A 20,090-nucleotide genomic window follows, 5' to 3' on the forward strand; every position below is an offset into this window, starting at 1 on the left:
GATGAGGAATGGCTGAGGGAATTGGGGTTGTTTAGACTTGAGAAGAAAAAGTGCTGAATGATGCTCTGTGCTCAGTTCTCTGTTAACTAAAAGATTCTAGAGCCTGGGATGTGAATATCCTCCATAGTAGGTTCTGAATCTAATATAGTTTTTATTAAATTGCTGTTTAATTGATATGCTTTTCAAAACAAGATTTTTGAGTGGACTTCCTATTCCCACTCTCCAAATATGAGAAATAAATTGGTAAAAGGACTTCACCTTGGCTAAGGACCTGTTGCTGTAAGCTTTGCTAAGGTAATTAGGAGGGTGGATGCTGAGCAATGTTAGACTAACCTGCAGGAAGATTCCATCTGGGTTGGTGTTAAAGGTTTCTGGTCATCTTAGAAGTGTGCTTAAAATTTTCAAGCAAGAATAAAAAAATAAATGTTGCTTTGCTAGAAGATTTTTTTAGAATTTGTGACCTGATCTTATCCAAAAGTAAGCTCTGGCTTTGGTTGGGCAGGAATTGCAATGAACAACAAACTTCCATATCTGATGAAAGAACCCAAGTTCATAACTTAGACACTCTACCTAATGCAAGTTGGCCTCCTATGCCTGCTCTTAGCCTTTTTCCTGCACTGTTACAAGGATCAGTGGCTGTGTAAGACTATTGGTTAAGTTTACCTTTACATCTTTGTATCTTTTTGGGTTTTATATGAAAGTTGCTGAGACTGATGTAACACAGACAGCTGGTGGCTTCACCTATGTAGGATTTGCCTGTTAAATTAGTCAGTTCTACCAGGAATGTGCTGTGTAAAAGAGCTGCTGCCTGATTCTGCCTCATTGTCATCCTATCAGGTCAGTTATTTGTGCAGCTCTTGATCCCCTTAATGCAGTTGCAGCTTCTCTGGAGGGGCTTACAGACAGCTGTCAGTAAAAGACAGGAAGTGTATCATGACTCTGTTTTCGTAGATTGTGCCATGTGACAAAAGAGAATCTAGGTGACTTAATGTAGAACAGTGATTTGAATACTTATGAAAAAAGAAAAAAGTTCTGCCAATCTTACTAGGGAATGTTATTTTTTAAACTCCTGTTTACAGGTTCAAAAGTCATATGTTTTGTGATGCACAGCATGGATTTGATCTTCCAAAGTCATTGGCTGTGAGCAGTGTTGCTGTTCGCATATTGCATACTCATTATGATCATGTGTCTCCACTTTGGCTGCAGTGTCAGAGTGTGCCAAAATTGGAAGTCTTAGATAGCAAAGAGTTAATTCAGGATTCAAAAGATGATGTAGAACCAGGAGAAGAGGGAAACAAAGCCAATGAAGACCCCAGCATGCCTGTTAAAGAAGAGCCCAGCATGCCTGCTGAAGAAAAAACATGTGGTAGGAGAAAGGTAGGTAAAAAACCTCACCAAAGGATGTTCCACATTGCTGTTGTTACTCAAGGCCCAGTTGCAGTGTAACAGTTTCTTAATGTATCCTGTGCCTGAGTGAGCCAAGTTCTTAAATGTTTTGTACTGTGTCATAATTCTTCTCAAGGGAATGGAGAGATGGATGACCAAAGATTGTTGTACAGAAGGTAGAGGGGGAGGGTTTGGACAGGGTGGGATAGTTGCAGTGCAGTTGGCATGCATGTGTTGGCATTTGGTTGGTAGTTTAAGAGTAGGATCAAGCCATGAGAAACATCAGGTGCCATTGTAAAATATTTCCATATATTCTGCTTCTGAGAGACTGACAACCCCATAAAATCACTGCAGGAATCCAATATTGGTGAAAGTCACAGCATGCAGAATAGGATTCAGAGTTCAGCAGGTCTTGGTTGTGCAGTTACATGGCTGCTCTGTGTCTGTATGCTGAAGCTTTGCCCTCAAGGGCTTCCCAAACACTGTTGGCTTCAGGTGTTGTGAAAGTTGCTTGGTTTTGTATTTTTCTCACTGGGTTGTTTTTTTAAAATTTTGGTGTCATCTGTGACCTGCAAATAAGTGATTCAGATTCTCTATCTAAAATTTCTGCACAAATAACTGTAAGACATCACGTTTTATGTCTTCTTAATATGTTTGGAGCCATAATCTTTGCATTTTAACTTTTCAGTCCCCAGCACCTTTGTAGCCAATAAGTGCCTGAAATTCCATTTTTCTTGGTTTCTTTGTTTATGTGACAAATTTTGTCTTTCAGCAGTTTTTGCCTGTGTTTTTTCAGATTTTTCTTCAAGCTCCTCATTTTGTTCTCTCTCTTTCTTTCCCAGGTCTTACTGTCTTTCTCTCAATCCCATTTTGTGAACTGTCATGTTCCTTCTGAAGACACCACTTCTCTCAGCTGCTGCAGCCTGTCCTTCTGTCTGGCTCTGCCTTGACTTCTCCCATATTTATGTGCGTAAATGCTTCTTTCCCCTCACCTTCTGTCCTCTTTCTTTCCCCTCACCTTCTGGCCTCTTTCAGGAGATGTGTGTTCTTCACACATACTGGCAAGCACAGCACAGGGCACAGGAGGTGCCTGTGCCTCCAAATCTATGGCTGGTACTCTGAACTGCTGTGCTTCCAGAAGAGTCTGCTGTGACAGGGTTGAATTTGTATCTGGCTGGAAATTTAGCTGGACATCTACGGTAATGTTTTGAAAATAGAAAGCAGTGTAAGAAAGTGAGTAAGTATTACAGGCAAGGCACAGGCTAGAACTGCAAGTGGGGGTTTTGGCAGAATTTCAGCATGGCTTTGGATTCAACGTTAGCTTAAGTTTTGTTTGTGTCACTTCTTGCTGTAAAGTCAGCATAAACAGAATTTTTGAGTGCACATGCTGCTGAAAGGATTAAGTGCTTGCATGGTACTTTGGGAGCTTAAGGTGGAATTTGCTGTGGGAATGAAGTAATGATGTTTATCTCTATTTATATATCCAGTTCCAGCCTTAGAGAGTACTTTTAATCAAAACTGTTGTTGCTTACTGGGTAGGAAATGATTTCTCCTAGAAACCTTGACCCAGTAGCAAAATTGTTGCTGGAGAAGAGGAACTGTACTCTTTCTCCTTGGACCTCCTTGAAGGAGGTGGTACCTCTTTTTTACTGAGTATAGTCATATGTATGTCTCTGACTAATGAAAAAATGTCTTTTGCTTTTTATATAGAGTGTTGTCTCATTCCAAGAAAACATCAGTAGCATAGCTGATGTAAATGAGACAGGGGAGGAAGCTGAGAAGAAATCAGAAATCTTGGACATATCGTCACTATCAATAGGTATTTGGTTAGTTTTATGTACAGATTGCAAAAGTACTTATTCTAAGTATTTTATTTTATATATGGAAACATTGTGATAAAGATTTTCATGTGAAAAATAATGTTTATAAATATATTGATGTCGATAAATATACAATGTTACTAAACCATATCACCCAAGGCCTCATCCAACCTGGTCTTGAACACTGCCAGGGATGGAGCATTCACAACCTCCCTGGGCAACCTCTTCCAGTGCCTCACCACCCTTACAGTAAAGAATTTCCTCCTTATATCAAATCTAAACTTCCCCTGTTTAAGTTTTAACCTGTTACCCCTTGTCCTATCACTACAGCCCCTAATGAAGAGTCCCTCCCCAGCATCCCTAAAGTCCTTTCCAACCCTAACTATTCTATGATTCTATGATGTATATCAATACAGTGTAATGATACACAAAACAATATGATTTATATAATATATAGAATGAAATATATAATATACAAAAATATGTATATCAATGTACAATATATCAATTATATATTGAGGGTAGATTTAGGTTAGATATTAGGAAAAAATCTTCATTATGAGGATGTTGAGGCACTGGCACAGGTTGCCTAGAGAAGCTGTGTCTACCCCATCCCTAGCAGTGTTCAAGGCTGGGTTGGGCAGGGACTTGGGAGACATGGTCTAGTGGAAGGTGTCCCTGCCCATGGCAGGGGGTTTGGAAGTAGATGATCTTAAGGTCTTTTCCAACTCAAACCGTTCTATGATTCTATGTTTCTGTGTTTTGATAACAGTTGAGTTTTGTTGACATTTCTATGAATGATTGCTAAATGCAGGAAGAAAATCAGCCAAGTAGGAAAATGGAATTTGTCCCCACACTTATTGATTAATATTCATGTACATGTTTGTTATGTTTATGTACAGTTGTGTATTGTTATGAATATATTTATGTATGCTTGTGGGTGAGACACACGGTTTTTATGAATCTGACAGGCTGCCTGGTGAGACTGACTTCCACAGAAAAAAAAAGAAGATTCAGTTGCATATAATAGTAGGCACTCAGGTCATGTAAGTTATTACTGAGCATTACTGACATGTGGGCTTAAAGTGAGATACTTGCTGATACACTTTGCTTAAAAGAGGGCCTAATTCTAGGAACTAAAACTGTTTATCTATCTGTCTATCTGTAAGTTAAGTTACAAATTTCTTCAGTGTTGCAGTGTCCTTCAGTTTAGTAAGAGTTTTCTTGTAATACTGTCTTGAATAAAATAACTGCAAACTCTTCAGCATAGTTTAGCTGAACTGCATCTTTTTCTTGTAAAAAACCCAAACCCCACTACATACTTTCTGCAGAGCACAGTCCAAGCAATTGCATGTCAGCCTAGACCCTAAAGACCACTCAAACAAGGTGGTTTTCAAGGGCATATAAAGAACTTGGGCTTTACTTGGAGGAAATTGTTATTTTATTTCAGTAAGACTTAGGAAATCCCTACCATAGTAAGTAGGCGAAATGTATGTGCACAGAAGTATACTAATTATACCTGAATGCCTTCTAGCTTGTTGATCTTCTTTAATAAGGGGAGAAGGCTTACGAAAGTATGCTTTTGCTGGCATGCTAATGATATTCAAATCCAGTTAAAATTCAACCAGTTTTCAGAAGAGAGTTTGAAAGGATACACAGTTGCCACAAATTCAGTGAGAACAGGCAGCTAGGTAGATGAGATAAAAAGTAGGAATGCGACAACAGGGAAAAGAGCAAGAACTACTGCAGTTCTCTGGATTTAACTTTGTTGTACCAGTGTTAAGAAGTTAATTTAGTTTGGGAGAATGGTTTTGTTAAGCAGACACTTAATTATTTTTGTATTATTATTTTAAAGAGAGAGTTAAAATGCAAGCTACCACTGTGGCTGGCAGTAAAATGTGTTTCACTTCCTGTGTATTTTTTTTATTGGAACAGGACATTATGTTGTTGTGTGACTACAGTAGGATAAAACATCTGCATAATATGACTACTTCTGACTTTATAAAATCAACATAATTTTCACTTGCGTTTTAGAAATCTTGTAGACAGCTTATATAGATATTTATAATTTTTTTAATTATCTCACTCTCTAAAAGCAAATTTCATAACACAAAGTAGCTGGTTTTTACAGTATTGAACACTTTTCTTGATCCCTGTTAACGGTAATTTCTGTTCTCCCTCTGTAACATCTGGTGCACTATTTAACATGGGCTTTTTTTTAGTTTTTAAAGAAAATATTTCTAGGCATATTTGTCCATGACATTGATGCCTTCTAATAACATTTTCCAATTAATTGAAACTTAAATTCAAATACATGTATAATCTATAATTATATGTATAAAAAAAGACGAATTATCTTTTTATCTGAAGATTTTGTTTCACGTTTGATCCCTCTTGCTCTTCATAAATAGGAACTTTCAGCTTCTCCAGTGACCTTATATCTTATATACAAGGTGCCTTATATCTTTTTATTTGCCTTACTTCTTTTCATATCCATACAATATTACTAAACCTGTCTAGAATCTGCTGTATTGTGTACCTGTGAAATTCTTCTGTTGCTGATGTGACTCACTTTGGCAGTAAAACCTTATTCCTGTATGACTACAAGGGTAGAGCAGGTATTAATCATCTGTTAAAAAGCTCAGTACCAAAACAAGAACTACTTTTCATTGTCCAGTTGGCTGTCCTTCCCACATTCCAGGTAACTGTTAGAAAGTTTGGGAAACACCAGTAGATGGTGCTAAAATGCTGCAGAGTGTAAAGCACATTGAGCGCGTGTGCAAAAGTGAAAAATTGTAGAAGTGGGAAATTCCAGTGTCTTAGTTTAAACTGCAAGTTAATCCATGTTGTTTGGTTATTTTGTAGCTCAGGAGCCACTGATACAGGAAGAGACGAGTGAAAAAGAAGAGCCAAAACCAGATGAAAACATTGTTGACTTGCAGCAGTTTGTACCCGTGGGTGGTGTGTACCATATTGATGCTCTGCAGGTTCCACGCCAGGTCAAACGAATCAAGGACTGGAGTATGGTGGAGGTAAGTGAGGAAAGAGGTTCCATGCTATATAGTCCTCTTCCCTATCATCCTTAAAGACCTGTTCCTGAGCTGTGGCACAACTGTGCAGGAGCAGCGTACATGATTTCTTGAGCAGCAAACTGAACGGCCAAGTGTTCAAGTAATTTTTCAATTACACTTGGCCAGTTTTTGGAGGAGAACAGATTAGCCTGCACTTACAGAGGTGTGTGCATAGTCAGTGGTCATCAGTGCAGCTAGCACAGATTGTTGTGCTGGAAAATGCTCTTGGCCAAAATAAAAGCAAAGAGAAGGGGTCTTAATTTTTTCCTTATGTGAAAGGTACACTGCCAGTTCAGTCCCAGGCTCTGCAAGCGATCTGAGAACTATAGCTATTATGTTCTAGTTTTCCCACTTGTGGAGCCTGATGCAATGCACAGATTTTACTCTGAAGCTGAAAACCTTTAATAAGTGAAATTCCCATACAAATTAAGAAAGTGGGAGTATGGGCAGATCAATTCCCAGCTGCACACACAGATCTGCATTACCAGTCACATATGACATCTTTCATTCCCTTTGACACTGTGTGGACAAACTAAGATTACATCTGCTTTTGCCTTGCAAGTGCTCTTGGGTTTTTGGTTTGTTTTCTTTTGTTTGTTTGATTTTTGGGTGGGTTTCTTTGTTGCTTTTTTTTTTTTTTTTAAGACTGTGGGTCTATTAAAAAAATGACTATGTCTACCATATGGTACTGTCTTAAGGGTGCCATCAACAGTACATGAAGTGTTCAAAGGCCTGTTGGCAGTCACCCTTTCACTGTCTATCATCTTCAACACTGTAGTTTGAAATGTGCAACACAAGCAAACCCTTCATAGTAATGAGTTTCTAATGGTGTGTTAGGAAACTCTGCAGGTGATCGGATGGGCTTACATAGGCTACTGCATTTTCTAATAAAAATGATACGTGTTCCTTTCCCACCTTTCCAAAGTTACATAATGTTGGATTGGAGGCATATCCATATCCCCCAGAAGAAGCTGAAGATGCCACACATCCACCAATAGAGATAACCCTTAGGCTTTCTGACAATGTGATGTATTTTGCAACTCCTGTGATAGCCCGCTGGGAACCTGCAGGTATGAATTTAGGACATAAATTTATTGTAAGTTTGAATAATGGAATTTATACCTGAGTTTTACTATTTCCAGAACCAGGCTGTAAAGATGAGAGTCAATTCAGAGCCCAGAAATAATTTGGGACCTTCAATAGTAATTAATTTGGTTCAGTTATTTCTGGTTCTGTTTTGCTTCTGCATTATATCTAGTAATGGACCACTTGTTGAGGCTTTTTACTGTAGCTTTTTAATATTAATAGAAAAAATAAATGCACACCATTTAATGGGCAGCAGTACACCTGTATGCCACAAATCAAGTTTTCCTAGGGTAAAGTCATGTAAAGTCCACTTTAAGCCAACTTAACATGTATTAGTATTAATACTATGAAAATTAAATGTTAAAATCCAAATGTGATATTCTAGTTCTTAGATAAATACAAGATACCTCTGACTTTACATTCATTAATGTGAGTAGAACCCATTTAAACAGTTTGATGCTTGAAGTTACTTTGAAAATTATTTTGTGGACAGCTTTATAGCACATAAGAAATGACAGTTACATCAGTATTTGTATTTCTTTTGAAATTAAGGAGAAGCTTTCCTGTCAAAATTAGCCTAATCTTATAGGTAAAGACAATTATAACATGTAGAGTTTTTTGCCTTAAATGAATTGTCTTTATGCCTAACATTTTATCTTAATGATGGGTCAGTGTTAGTTATCCTGGGATGTCTTCACTAATTCTTCCCAAGTACATATCCCAAGCAGAAGCTTTAGATATACATCTTTGTATTTTTGCATCCCTTCTGTAAAGGCCAGCAGTGGAGAACTGATGACATTGGCAGCATAACATATGAAACAGCAGAAAAGAGTATCACCTTTAAGATGGGGGCCTTTTATACAATAGCACTTCTCCAGGATGCTCATATCAACATGCCATATCAGGGATGGGAACTGCAACCTACTGGCACAGACGAAGCACTACTTATAGTTACTACAGTCTTTGCAATGATTCATATACAAATCAAGGTACTATAAATAATTTTGCTTATAAAACATTTGCAATTTAAGAGAAATTATTAGTGTCCTTTATTAAGAACTTGATGTGCTTCCATGAGAGCAACTTGAATCCCACTGTGCCAGTGAAAATGAAGGGAGATTTCTTCCTTTCCAAGCACTCTAAGGAACAGTACTGGTAATTTAATTTCAGTTACTTTTTGTGAACTGGTCAGAAGAAAGCACGTGTATGATTGTTTCTGCAACATTCCAGTGAATGCTTTGATATTGACAGTACCTTGCTGAATTCAAGACAGTCGTATCAGCTACAGACTTAAAATATCTCTCCTCCCACCTATACCAAGAGAAATAAAAGCATTTCAGGCAATCTACTACTACTGCAACTTGTTCCTTCTAAAGGTGGCGTTACACATGATTATCCATATGCTTATTACTGTGTAAGTCATCTCAGTAACAGACATGATTTTAAAGAGTCATTATGAGCATAAGCATGGGTCAGTAGGCCAGTGTCATTTCTGAAATCCTACAGAAAACTATGTTTCTTCAGAATAGCAGAGATACTAATAGTTGATGCCTGAAACAGAAAATAGCTTTTGTGACTGGCAAGTTAAGCTTTCATGACCAGTAAGTTGCTTTTACTGGTTTGTACAACAGGGTAATCAGTGTATGTTGTCTTCAGTAGTGGTGGAAGAGAAGCAGGTGCTTTCCCACATCACAGGAAAATGGATAAGTCCACTTAACCTAAGAGAAGTTTTGAAAAAAGCTGGTGTGAATATTTTTCCAGGAGAGCGTTCTTACACATACCTCTCTCTGAACAAGAAGGTGAGTCCAAGAGAGGATGGTTTTCCTGTTGTTTTTTTCCCCACTTATTTTTCACTTAGAAGGCATGTTGTGCAGAGTCAGGTGAGAAGTGCACAACTGTTCTGACAACTTAGCCAGTGAATTGTGGTTAAGCCATGTTTTTCTTACATTTGTATAACAGGGAGTTATACTGAACAACATATACTGTACTTTTGTATTACAGGCACCCATAGCAGAAGCTAAGGCTTATCAGCAGATGGCACTGCTTGCATCTGCTTTTGCTTTTGGCAGGAGCAAGTGGAATCTAGAAGCAGGCCAAGAGCAAGTAGTGTTCAAGGTTTGTGGATTTAGTCCAAACTTCTAGAGAAAACCAGCATAAGCATTATGTCACAGTTGAAGAGATGGAAACAATTAACTTACAGCAATTGCACTTATTTCACAGTGTCTTCAACCCCTGCCTAGGCTGTTACTGTTTGTGGTTACTTACTAGCATTCAGAGTGTGTGTGTGTGCGCGTGTGTGTGTGAGTAAAGCTTCAGAGTCAGCTTCTTAGCTCATTGACGTCAGATTTCTACCTGGACACATGTCTCAGTAACAGAGAACTTGCTGATGTGCTAAGCTGTAGAACTGGTAGGTTAGCTGTTTAGGCTTTGGCCAAAGCTGGGATGATAGAGCTAGATGCCAATTTTCATGAAGTATCCTACTGGTTGTAGGACAGAACACACCATAGTGTTGAAGTCTTGAGCAGCTCTCCCACTCTCCCGAGTTAAATGCATGTGACATACAACTATTTTAGCTTAATACTTAATCCAAAGAGCAAGAACTAAAACAAATGAGGCCTGTTGCACCTAGCTCCTTTCTCCATAGGACTCAAGAGCAGCCGCGGGAGTGACCAAAACTTGTATTTTACAGAGGCAAACAAGATAGAAGGTAATGGTGTTGATGCAGTACCTGGTACACAGTCTTTTGGTTTAGGGGTTCATGGCAGCACCTTGGTTTTGTTTGTGTATTACATTCATGAGTATACAGGAATTTTTAGTTTCATCTAGAATTTATACTCTGTCAGTGTCATAGGCTTCATCTTACAGCTCATTTTTTCTGTAATAGGTAACTGAGCATCTTAAAGCAGAATCTGTCAAAGACTGGTCTCTTTATCTGTTTAATGGTCAGAAAGCACAAAAGCTCAAGATCACCGAAAGCAGTGAAGCTTTTTCAGAAGAGAGAGAGGAAGATTCTGAATTTCACTCCACAATCTACCATATGCTTAAGGACTTTTCCAGCAAAGAAGCAATAGATAAAGTGGAAACAGCTAGCTTCCTGTTCACTGATGTTGTATATCAGCTACTCCTCGCTACAAGAGTTTTAACATACTCTTAAGTACTGCATGCTTCTCTTTAAAACTTTATTAGCAAAAGCTTTCAATAAAGTTACATTTCAAGTCTCAAATCCTTTCCTATTCAAATCATTGGAACAGCTTCAGTGACTAAAATACAAACATTTTAATTTTGTTAAAGCAAAATAAGTTCTTTATTCTCTTGTGGCTAGAACATTGTCATATTTCTCATTAGCTACGTTCAAAATTACTTTTATTGTAAACCTGAAACTTGTAAAGTTTAGGTACTTGTACAGATGACGCTTGTCAGAATAGGAAAAAAAAAGTTTCTAAATTTCAAGTCATGCTTTTAAAAAAGAAAAAAAAAAAATAGATCTCACCCCCAAAACATCCACAACCCAACAAAATAAACCCAACCATGTATCCTTAAATATACTATCACAGCTTCTCACATTCATCCAGAACTTGGAATAGGAACTACAAAAATCAGAACCTTTGTTATACTGGGGGTGGTCCATTGTGTTGGAGTCCTGTGTATGGCCACAACAGTTGCTGTAGTGAAGTCCAGGAGTCCCTGGTGCCTACAGGTGCTGCATCTGCTGGTCTCTGAAGAGACAGCCCAGTGAGGAAGCTTGTGAGAGCAGCGAGCAGTACCAGGATAGAAACAGAAACCCAGAGAGTTTTGTTAGCGTTGGAAAAGGAAGCCTTGAAATGGGATGCCCACAATGACATTAAATTGCACCTGCACAGAAGAATGAGACATAGAGGGGTTCAGTTTTTCTTCAAAACTTGGAAGTCCTTTTCCCACACCACTCCCAAAAAACCCTAAAGCAAACCATACCCCACAAACAAACATACAGATCCTTAACTATCGAAAGTGACAAGGTGGTTACTGTATCAGGAGCTATGTACAGTGGTAGCTTGTATTCTGGGTTTAAAATGCAGACTTCAAGTACGCAAGTTCTTGATCAGCTATTTAGGCTGACCCAACTTCTAAGTCTACCCACGCTCCACACTGTTTCAGAAAAGGATTCAGAAAAGCTGCCTTGCAGCCCATCAAGAAATCTTGCTTGCAGCAAGCACTGAAAGCACTGCCCTTATGGTTTTCCTGTTTTCTAGGGGTTTGGTGCCTTTCTTCAGGCTAGGGATAAGTCTTACCCTGACTGTCCAAGTCCTAGACCTCTCATGACATTGGGCAGCTCCATCCTTTATCAAACAGTAGAAAGAAAATTCTATTTGTGCTTGCTGTCTTCTCAGTTTTAAACACTAGCATAACTGTCTTTTCTCCCCCTTGATCAGAAATGCTCACAGTGGAGGCTTAGTATTGTACAGTTGTATGGAATAAACAGTTTCTCTGCAGAGACAGCAGACCTGCTTTCCTGTGAGACAGGAGCTTCCAAGGAACAATTCTTTAGGAGAATACCCTCTTCTTGGGCTCAAAATACTCAGTGAAATTAACTAGAATAGTCTGGAGTCAGTCCCGGTAACTACTTGTGTCTCAGTCTGCACTAAAACTGCTAGTAAGTTTTGCACAGGCCTCAACTCCTCAGTCATTTTTATGAGTACATGTCAGCATGACCTGGTAGCCTAGCTGTAACATCTGGCATAGTCACAAAAAAAGATGGGATCATGGCATGAGGCTTCTCTTTACCTCACCATTTAGGATTAGTAATTAATCCCTGGTGGGGAGAATCTCTGGCATATGCAATTACTCATTCCCAGTTGGTTTGTTTAAGAGGTGGGCATTAACAACCAAACCAGAGCTACTCTTCCCACGTCCACCACCCAAACACTGCTTTGCCTCACGATGATGTGAGAAAACTTACGCTGACTCTAGGTTCCATTTTGATGCATGTTTTCCGTTTTCAGAGACACTTTCCTTCCTGGATGGTTCTTGTGCTTCAACAGGTGATTCCGACTGCTCATTCCTGTAAGCAAGCATCAACAGTACCAAAGCTTTTCCATCAAGCATTCAATTCGACACAGCTCACAAGAGTTTGACTTTATACCCCCGATCAGGTGGTGGACAGTCAAGAGTTCATTAAAAACAAACCAGCCAACCCTGCACAACACACCTCAGAGGAGGCTGCTCTTGGACTTACTTTGTTTCAGAATGTAAGTCTTCATACTCAGCCCAGGAATATGTGCTAATGAACCGCTGTAGTGAAGGACGCTTCTCATTTTGCTTTGCTCCTAATCGCCCCCTGTTATGTTTTAAACAAATTTGCTTTAATTTCCCCATGATTAGAAATTCACAGAATCACAGAATGGTTTGGGGTGGAAAAGACTTTAAAGCTCATCTAGTTCCAGCCTCCTGCCGTGGGCAGGGTCACTTTCCGCTAAAACAGGTTGCTCGAAGCCCTGTCCAGCCTGCCACTGAACACCTGAAGTTCAGTAGTTCTCTACTTATTTGGGTAGGCCTTAGACAAAAGTTCCAAAATTAGTTACCTGAACTTCGGATTCTTAAAACAAAAAAGCCCAAACCCACCCACAAACAGAAAAACGCAAACCTAAAACAACCAAAAAGCCCAAACCTAAGATCCGTCAATGCCAACTGCCTGGATTTCATATTGACAGTTGAGATGACTTCTTTTTTAAAGCTCTCAACTCTTAATAAAAAAAGACAACAAACAAACAAAAAAGCCCCACATAAAAAGGGGCTGTAACATTTAATGCCAAAAGCTCATTTACCTACTGAAGCATGTGAAACTAATGAAAAGTTGTAGCCTAAACATTATTATGCCTCAAGATGCTCCATAAGCTGCTTAATACAGGCATAGTTATAAGATTTTAACCAAGTAACTTTACCAACTGCTTGATCTCCTGTTGAATCTATCACTCCGTTCATCTCCGTCAGATTCATGGAGTTGGGCCTGGAGAAGAAGTTGGACACTTACTGCATTGGCAACTTCATGCTTTAGCCCAGCCAGTTTTGAGAAGATCAAGCACCTCACCACCTGAGAACCTTTACTTACCAGTGTCAACCCAATACCTGCACTTCCAGCACTCCTAGGCAATGCTGCAATGCTAACTCTTCGTAGGGATGATGGCTATACAAATAAGAGGCATTACTGACTCTATCAAGGAATGACTGGATTACTCACTGATCACATAACATACCATCTGTTTTTATACAAACTGTATTGAAAAAATAGATGTTGATACTTAGCTTGGAGTGACACATGAAGAATCAAATCACAAGCACAGCCCAAACCATATTCTTTAAAGGTGCATCTTTCCATACTAAATGCTCCCCCCCCCTCCCCCCCACCCCAGAATGTCTGAAGTGAGGCTGGATACACAGCTTCTGGCAAAATACAGCTGAATGCATTTAAATTCCCCTAAAGGTACTCGTAGGAATTCCCAGTCAATTTGAATAGCTTCCATCTATTTTTTCCATCTTTCTGTGCTAACCCCACTGACAGAAAGACACATGAACAGTATTTCTTAACCACTGCATGAGAGCACAGATATACTGAAAAACATCTCCTCATGTTTGATGACATCAGCCCATACTTGAGGCAGAAACCCACCAAGCCAAGCATATAGCAGATCACCAGCACACAACAAAGCAAAGAAAAACAAAGACATGCACTTAATGACACTTGACACTTCATGTTAGGCTGTAAGGGCCATTACCTTGAAGTTAAAAGAATTTGGTAGCTTTTTATTTGTAGATTCATCTGTGAAGAGATCAAACACCAGAAAGGTTTACAGGAATGCAGCAAGCTTTGTTTGCAACTAAGGGTCTGACTTTTTGCCATATCTGTGTAAGCAGAGTGTATTTTTATTTCAGGAAAAAGTTTTCCATTTCATTAGATAATTTCATAATATTCATTTATGTTACATCTTCTACAAGCATCAGTTTCTGTTGCCATCTTTAAATGTGTTACCAAGGACAATGTTTTCCAGTCAGGAAGGAACAGCCTGTGATTCAGAAGGCTCCTACAAGTATTTCACTGGTGTGCAGGACTGCCCTTTCTGTTTTTAAAACACATGCCCTGTTTTTCAGCAGAATTTAATACTTCTCTGTCAAAGCTGCAAGTGCGCATCTTAAAACCTGACCACTCTACCATCTGCTTAGAGGGGGAGATTCAGAACACCTGCACTTCAGAAGTCTGTAATTCATGTTTAGAAGAGAGCAGGAAGCATCTGTAGAGAGCAGTTAAAGCTCAGCAACCTACAAACAGCTACTAGAAATGCTTCAGTGAGCAAGCACCCAATTTTACTGCTCTCAAGGAGTAAGATTATCACTACCACATGCAATGTGGTAAAAAGAGCCAGAATATCACTGCATACTTGCAATGTTTCCCCCCACCCTGAGATTCATGACATAAAAGTTTCATCTGGAAGAGGTGTTTCTAGTACTGTTAGTAAATTGCTAATTTTCCCCTCTAGTTTTAGGTATGGAGATACAACAATCTCGTAACACCTCCACCTCAGAGGTTATGCTTCAACTTTAAGGGTCTATCTGGCAGGTGCCAGAAAGAGGAAAGATTAATCAGCTTTTCTTAGTTACCTCGCTCTCCAAGAGAACTAAAGGATCTCTCATTCTGGAGAAGGACCTGTTTCAGCTCCTCAAGTTCTGCATGTTCTTTTGCATACATGCGCTTCAGGTTTTCCACATGTTGAATCATTACTTCCACAGCCTTGCTGACGCGGCTCTCCTAACCAAGCAAATGCAGTAGAAAAAAAGAAACAGCTCTTTGAGGAACTTCATTGTGTTCAGATGTTATTAGTCCCCCCCCCCCCCCCTTAACCGTTTACTCTCATCTTGTATCACTGTGATGAAACATTCTCTCATGTTTGTCCACCCTTTCAAAGTGTCACTACAACCCATCTCTCAACGCGTGCCAAAGTTACACAGGTCTCATTTCTCCAGTGATTACTCTTATCCTAAAATAAATTAGTCTTCATTTTCTGAGCCTTTACAACTCCTCCTCATCTCTCTCTCTCATCTACAGTCTCAGCTGTCACCACGCATTTGCTGGTATTGCCAAGTCATATTTTCATGCTGTTCTTTGGCATTATGCAAGCACACACAAAACATCTGAGCAGGTCTTTGTAAATTTCCATAGGCTTAGCTTATTAGCTGCCCTTTACATAGGCCATAGAAATACCATTTGAGCAACAAGTCTATTGTTATCACACTGTATCCTTGCTCTCTCTATTGTACATGTCCCTCTGCTACAAATTCTCTTTTTCGATTTTTATTTATTTGGTGTTCTTTTTGTTTTAAATCAGAACCATATTTCTGTTGTGTGCTTTTGCACAATGCTAATGCAATGTAGCCGCTTTCAGTGCCTAGGGTTCTTTATAACAACACAAACAGCGATCTGTGAAGAGAAAGCCAGGACTAAGCTGTACTGGTCAGTCAGCATTACAAACACAAGACTCCCAAATCTAATTCTGAAACCAGAAACCTAGCAAACAGACACTGCTATGTCTTTACATCTAGCAGCTTTTACCTTTGTGCAAAATACATTTACATGAAAGCGGTTACCTGATTAATAGCTCCCAACATCTCTGCCCTGCTGGCAACTCGGGCTGCATACTGGCTGAGGAAGTGCAAGCTTTTCTGCAACTTCTTAATGATCTCCTGCGCTTGATTATCTTCTTCACACAAAGGAACTAAAGCCTAAAAGGAATATGGGTAAGAAAACAAATGCGAGCTGCTAGTAGAGAAAGAAGGGTGACCCCAGCTGATGGTCCTAAGAAGTCATGTTCAGACCCACACAGTCACAAGATCAGCATCCAACATTCTGAATAAGTGTAACTTGACTACATACCTATGGGCAGAGACTTCAGCTTACCTGGCATAGAATCAGCTGAAGACAGGGGTTCTTGCCAGATGCTTGTACAATAGAAAGATTGCCCGCTGCCTGAGCACACGGTACACTCAGACAAAGGCCAGCTCTCAAGTGCTAAGTCTTTTCTGTTTCAACAGCATCACTTCAGAACTTAATGCATTACACACACACTCATCCTAGAAAACACAGTATTGATAGGCACTTTCACAACTGCTCATCCACCCACCCTACCAACCTCGGCCAATACTAACCTCTAACATCTTTAGAGCATTTGTGATCTCCTTTTTCAAGTTTTCTTCAGCCAAGTCTCGGGACCTTTCTTCAAGCCTCACTCTCTTGTCCAAGGTAAATAAGTCACATTTAAAGCCTAAAGACAATCTCAGGAATTCAGCCTGTTATGGGAGAGCAAAAGATTTCAGAACAACCCATGATGCAGAAGTTTTAAAGGAGATTTGGGTATGAACATGACATTTGGGACTACACCTCCGAACAAAGTTATCGGGGAGATACAGAAGAGGAAGTGAACACAGCCGCTTTCCCCAAAGCCAGTCTTCCCATCTGTAGTGATGGGGGAAATAATCTGCAGCCAGAATAGGTGATATCCTGGCAGCACACAGTGTGCCATCTGTGTCTTTTGACAAAACTGTCTTCAATCAGCACATTCTGCCTGGGAGGAGGTCACAGCTCTGCTCCCTCAAGCTTGCCAGCAAATGTTTCAGTGGCGACAAATCTTTTGTTCAGTTTTAAAGATTCCCACCTTTTCCCACCCCATCCCTTCCAAAGTTTCCATTGAGCTTGGAAAGACAGATTTCCGAAGCCAAATTATAGAAATACACCCAATTTAAGCTACTTGGCATTGTTCTTTTATACAGGACAAGATATTAATCAGGGCTTATTTACAAAGCCTTCCCGTAGTCTGGGATACTTCAGGATGCAGGCAGTCAAGACTTACCTCCACTTCTTTCTCATTAGGGGAGTCACTGTAGGATAAGAAGAAACAATCATGTAACAGACTACAGCTTGAAATTCGTACCTGCAGGTGATCATTGAAAGTCAAACCACTTACGACTCATTTTGCTTTGTTTTATCTCCTTTAACGCCACCTGCAGTGGGTGAACTCCCTGAGAAGAGAGACAAAAGAGTTCTCAGACAGAAGTGAAAAAACAACCTCTCCAAAGCAGCTTGTGGAAAACGTCTTTTTAAATTCAACAGAAGCCACTGTCAAAGATTGTCAGTGTCAAGCTTTTGCCAAGCAAAACAGCTTGGGTACCTCAGAGCATATCAGGGTTAGAGCACCAGTAAGACAGCACAGCACTGTTGCTTGTGAAACCCCCCAAAAGTTAGCTGTTCAGTCAGCTTCAACTGACATCTGTTAGTACAGGAATGGTTAATTATAGGTTTTGGCTTAAGTCTCCAGCCCATAAATTCATTCCTAGTCTAGAAGAGCAGAGATACCCAAGCACAGTTAAATAGAAACATCATCCTGCTTATCTATAACACATTACTCCAAGCTTTAGCTAGCATATAGGATGCTGCTTTACAAATCTTTGGGGGGAGCAGGCATGCCAGAACTGTTTCACACATCCCAACTCCTTTGCAGTTCCAAAGGACTTTCCCCTCCTGTCTAGAGGGGGATGGACCTGGTTAGGTCAGTACCTGCAGAAGTCAGAGAAGCAGATTTCACGTAACATTTTCTTCTCTCCACTCCTCATCTATTTTGATCTCCAACTGCAATTACTATTCCTTAAAGCAATCCCCCTCCCTCATAATAACTGGTGTGGGGTAGGCAGTCCTCTGCACATCTTCACACAGCTCTACCTCAGTGCCCCAGGCATGTGCACCAGTGAGTTATACAAATGTGTTCAGCAAAAGCTTCTTACCTTTCCTACTGGGAACCACAACTGGTGCTTCCTCACTCTGCTCTTTGTTATTTTTCTTCTCCTGGCCCACCTCCTATAGGCATATCAGAGATTAGTTTTTCAGGGGAAGGGCCGCACCACCACTGAAGGGACCTGTCCCCCTCCTGCAGTGCTCTCTTTTGTCACTACTCAGCCAAACCTGTTCTATGTTTCTCTGTCACTTAGGACTCTTACCAGGTCTTGCTTCAAAACATTTTGAAAAACAGTTTTGTGTTCTTCCATTGCAGGGCAGAATTCCTTCTTCTTGGTCAGATCTGCTCCTGGGGAGAAACATTCCCAAAACCGAATGTAATGATAAAAGCAGAGCAAGCCTCCACACCCTGTCTACTAGCAGTGGACCAATAGGGCTACAAGAAATTGCAGCAAATGCCATGAGAGGGTATGAAGAAGGGGAGGCAGCAGCAAAGAATGCTATAAAAGCATAAAGAAACTAGTGTGATGATAGTTTTATTTGGCTTGGCAAAAATCCCAATAAGAAGTGTTACATGGCTGCAAGTGAAAGTAGTACTGTTGGTTCTAGTTGCTGTAGCTGAAGTTGTATGAGATACAGTAATATTCCCATGGATAAATGAATTTCATTATTTTCCTACCAGCATATGTGTTTTTTACTTTTATATATGCATATTTAAAAAGAGTTCTAGAGAGTTTTCATTTGGAATTCTATAAACAGAGGAATATGTAGAAAAAAATCCCATGTACAAAATAACAGAAATGATGAGTATTTGTAATTCTCTTCTTTCACATTACAGAATATCAGATAAAGTCAAGAAATAGATGCTACTTCAGCTGCTGTTACCAGGAGCTTGAGCACAACCAGGTTATGAAATGACTACAGCTGTGGTATTTCAGGTGTCCATCAGTATCACATGTAGTCTGCCACTTGGGCTGTCCCTTTGTACCTCAAAATGGAGCTAGCAGGGTGCTGATAGAGCCAACAAAATAACTTTCCCAGAAGAGGAGTGGTGATGAACTGGTAAGGTCAGGAGCTGATAAAGCCAGTTCAAATGCAACACAAACTTTTAAGTGCTACAGTATCGAAGAGCTTTAAGATGGTAAAAGATGCTCAGAGGGCTGGAACACCTCTTCTATGAAAACAGACTGAAAGAGTTGGGATTGTTCAGCCTGGAGAAGAGAAGACGCTGGGAAAACTTACAGCAGCTTCCAGCACTTAGAGGAGGCTGCAAGAAAGCTGGAGAGGAACTTTTTACAAGGGCATGTAGGGACAGGACAAGGGGGAATGGTTTTAAACTGAGAGAGGGGAGATTGAGACGAGATCTTAGGCAGAAGTTCTTCCCTGTGAGGGTGGTGAGGTGCTGAACAGGCTGCCCAGAGAAGCTGTGGCTGCCCCATCCCTGGCAGTGATCAAGGCCAGGTTGGACAGGGCTTGGAGCAACCTGGTCTAGGGGATGGTGTCCCTGCCCGTGTCAAGGGGGTGGAACTGGATGAGCTCCAAGGTCTGTTCCAACCCAAACCATTCTGTGATTCCAGCTGGCAAAAAGTAACCTCCAGGAAGACAACTATTAAAGATATTTCAGAAGGAAAATACTTAACATGCTGAAGAAAGTCTAGTCACACTGGTTACTGGCGCAGCGGTAACTCACAGCTATTTATACCTTCTAGAACATGTTTTTCTAGAGGTTTGTTTTCTGTTTGTGCAGTCAGACACACACCCCCCCAAGTAGGCCAAAGAAACGGTACAGGAAAGAAGAAACCCACCTAACCTCAGCTTAGTGCTCCCTTTTGTCCCTGCTGATTTTTGCAGGAGTCCTGCATATCTGACCTGGCTCCCAGGCACCTTTAGGAGACATCGTGTGGTCCCAGCAAAAACCACAAGTGGAGATTCAGTGTCTCTGTTCTAATACCAGAATCACTTTATTTTTAGAGATGT

At 40.2% G+C, this 20,090-nt stretch overlaps 2 protein-coding genes across 9 annotated transcripts in view; one reads left to right on the plus strand and one right to left on the minus strand.

The window, feature by feature from the left end:
• DNAI7 (dynein axonemal intermediate chain 7) overlaps positions 1 to 19,030 on the plus strand; it is a 34,607-nt gene extending 15,577 nt beyond the window's left edge. For 3 of the 7 annotated variants that reach the window (XM_057428054.1, XM_057428074.1, XM_057428083.1), the window contains 8 exons: positions 1,080 to 1,377; positions 3,097 to 3,205; positions 6,072 to 6,238; positions 7,203 to 7,347; positions 8,138 to 8,352; positions 8,995 to 9,162; positions 9,365 to 9,478; positions 10,248 to 10,586. In XM_057428054.1, the coding sequence (XP_057284037.1) occupies positions 1,080 to 1,377; positions 3,097 to 3,205; positions 6,072 to 6,238; positions 7,203 to 7,347; positions 8,138 to 8,352; positions 8,995 to 9,162; positions 9,365 to 9,478; positions 10,248 to 10,517 (1,486 nt within the window). In that variant the 3' untranslated portion in view covers positions 10,518 to 10,586. Of the gene's footprint in view, positions 1 to 1,079; positions 1,378 to 3,096; positions 3,206 to 6,071; positions 6,239 to 7,202; positions 7,348 to 8,137; positions 8,353 to 8,994; positions 9,163 to 9,364; positions 9,479 to 10,247; positions 10,587 to 18,951 lie in introns of those variants that run through there. The other 4 variants (XM_057428099.1, XM_057428107.1, XM_057428064.1 and 1 more) reach the window with 4 other exon arrangements.
• Positions 10,638 to 20,090, minus strand: part of IRAG2 (inositol 1,4,5-triphosphate receptor associated 2) — a 39,050-nt gene continuing 29,597 nt past the window's right edge. For both annotated transcript variants that reach the window (XM_057428040.1, XM_057428032.1), the window contains exons 27-39: positions 18,377 to 18,462; positions 18,164 to 18,236; positions 17,350 to 17,404; positions 17,236 to 17,263; positions 16,535 to 16,675; positions 15,977 to 16,111; positions 14,993 to 15,140; positions 14,113 to 14,156; positions 13,449 to 13,523; positions 13,282 to 13,346; positions 12,576 to 12,677; positions 12,300 to 12,401; positions 10,638 to 11,215 (exon numbers count right to left, since the gene is read on the minus strand). In XM_057428040.1, coding sequence (XP_057284023.1) covers positions 10,972 to 11,215; positions 12,300 to 12,401; positions 12,576 to 12,677; positions 13,282 to 13,346; positions 13,449 to 13,523; positions 14,113 to 14,156; positions 14,993 to 15,140; positions 15,977 to 16,111; positions 16,535 to 16,675; positions 17,236 to 17,263; positions 17,350 to 17,404; positions 18,164 to 18,236; positions 18,377 to 18,462 — 1,298 coding nt within the window. In that variant the 3' untranslated portion in view covers positions 10,638 to 10,971. The remainder of the gene's footprint in view (positions 11,216 to 12,299; positions 12,402 to 12,575; positions 12,678 to 13,281; positions 13,347 to 13,448; positions 13,524 to 14,112; positions 14,157 to 14,992; positions 15,141 to 15,976; positions 16,112 to 16,534; positions 16,676 to 17,235; positions 17,264 to 17,349; positions 17,405 to 18,163; positions 18,237 to 18,376; positions 18,463 to 20,090) is intronic.

Source organism: Pezoporus wallicus, unplaced genomic scaffold (assembly GCF_028554395.1).
Source record: "Pezoporus wallicus isolate ANWC-B61680 ecotype Strahan unplaced genomic scaffold, APGP_CSIRO_Pwel_v1 scaffold_3294, whole genome shotgun sequence".
NCBI classification, from domain to species: domain Eukaryota; kingdom Metazoa; phylum Chordata; class Aves; order Psittaciformes; family Psittacidae; genus Pezoporus; species Pezoporus wallicus.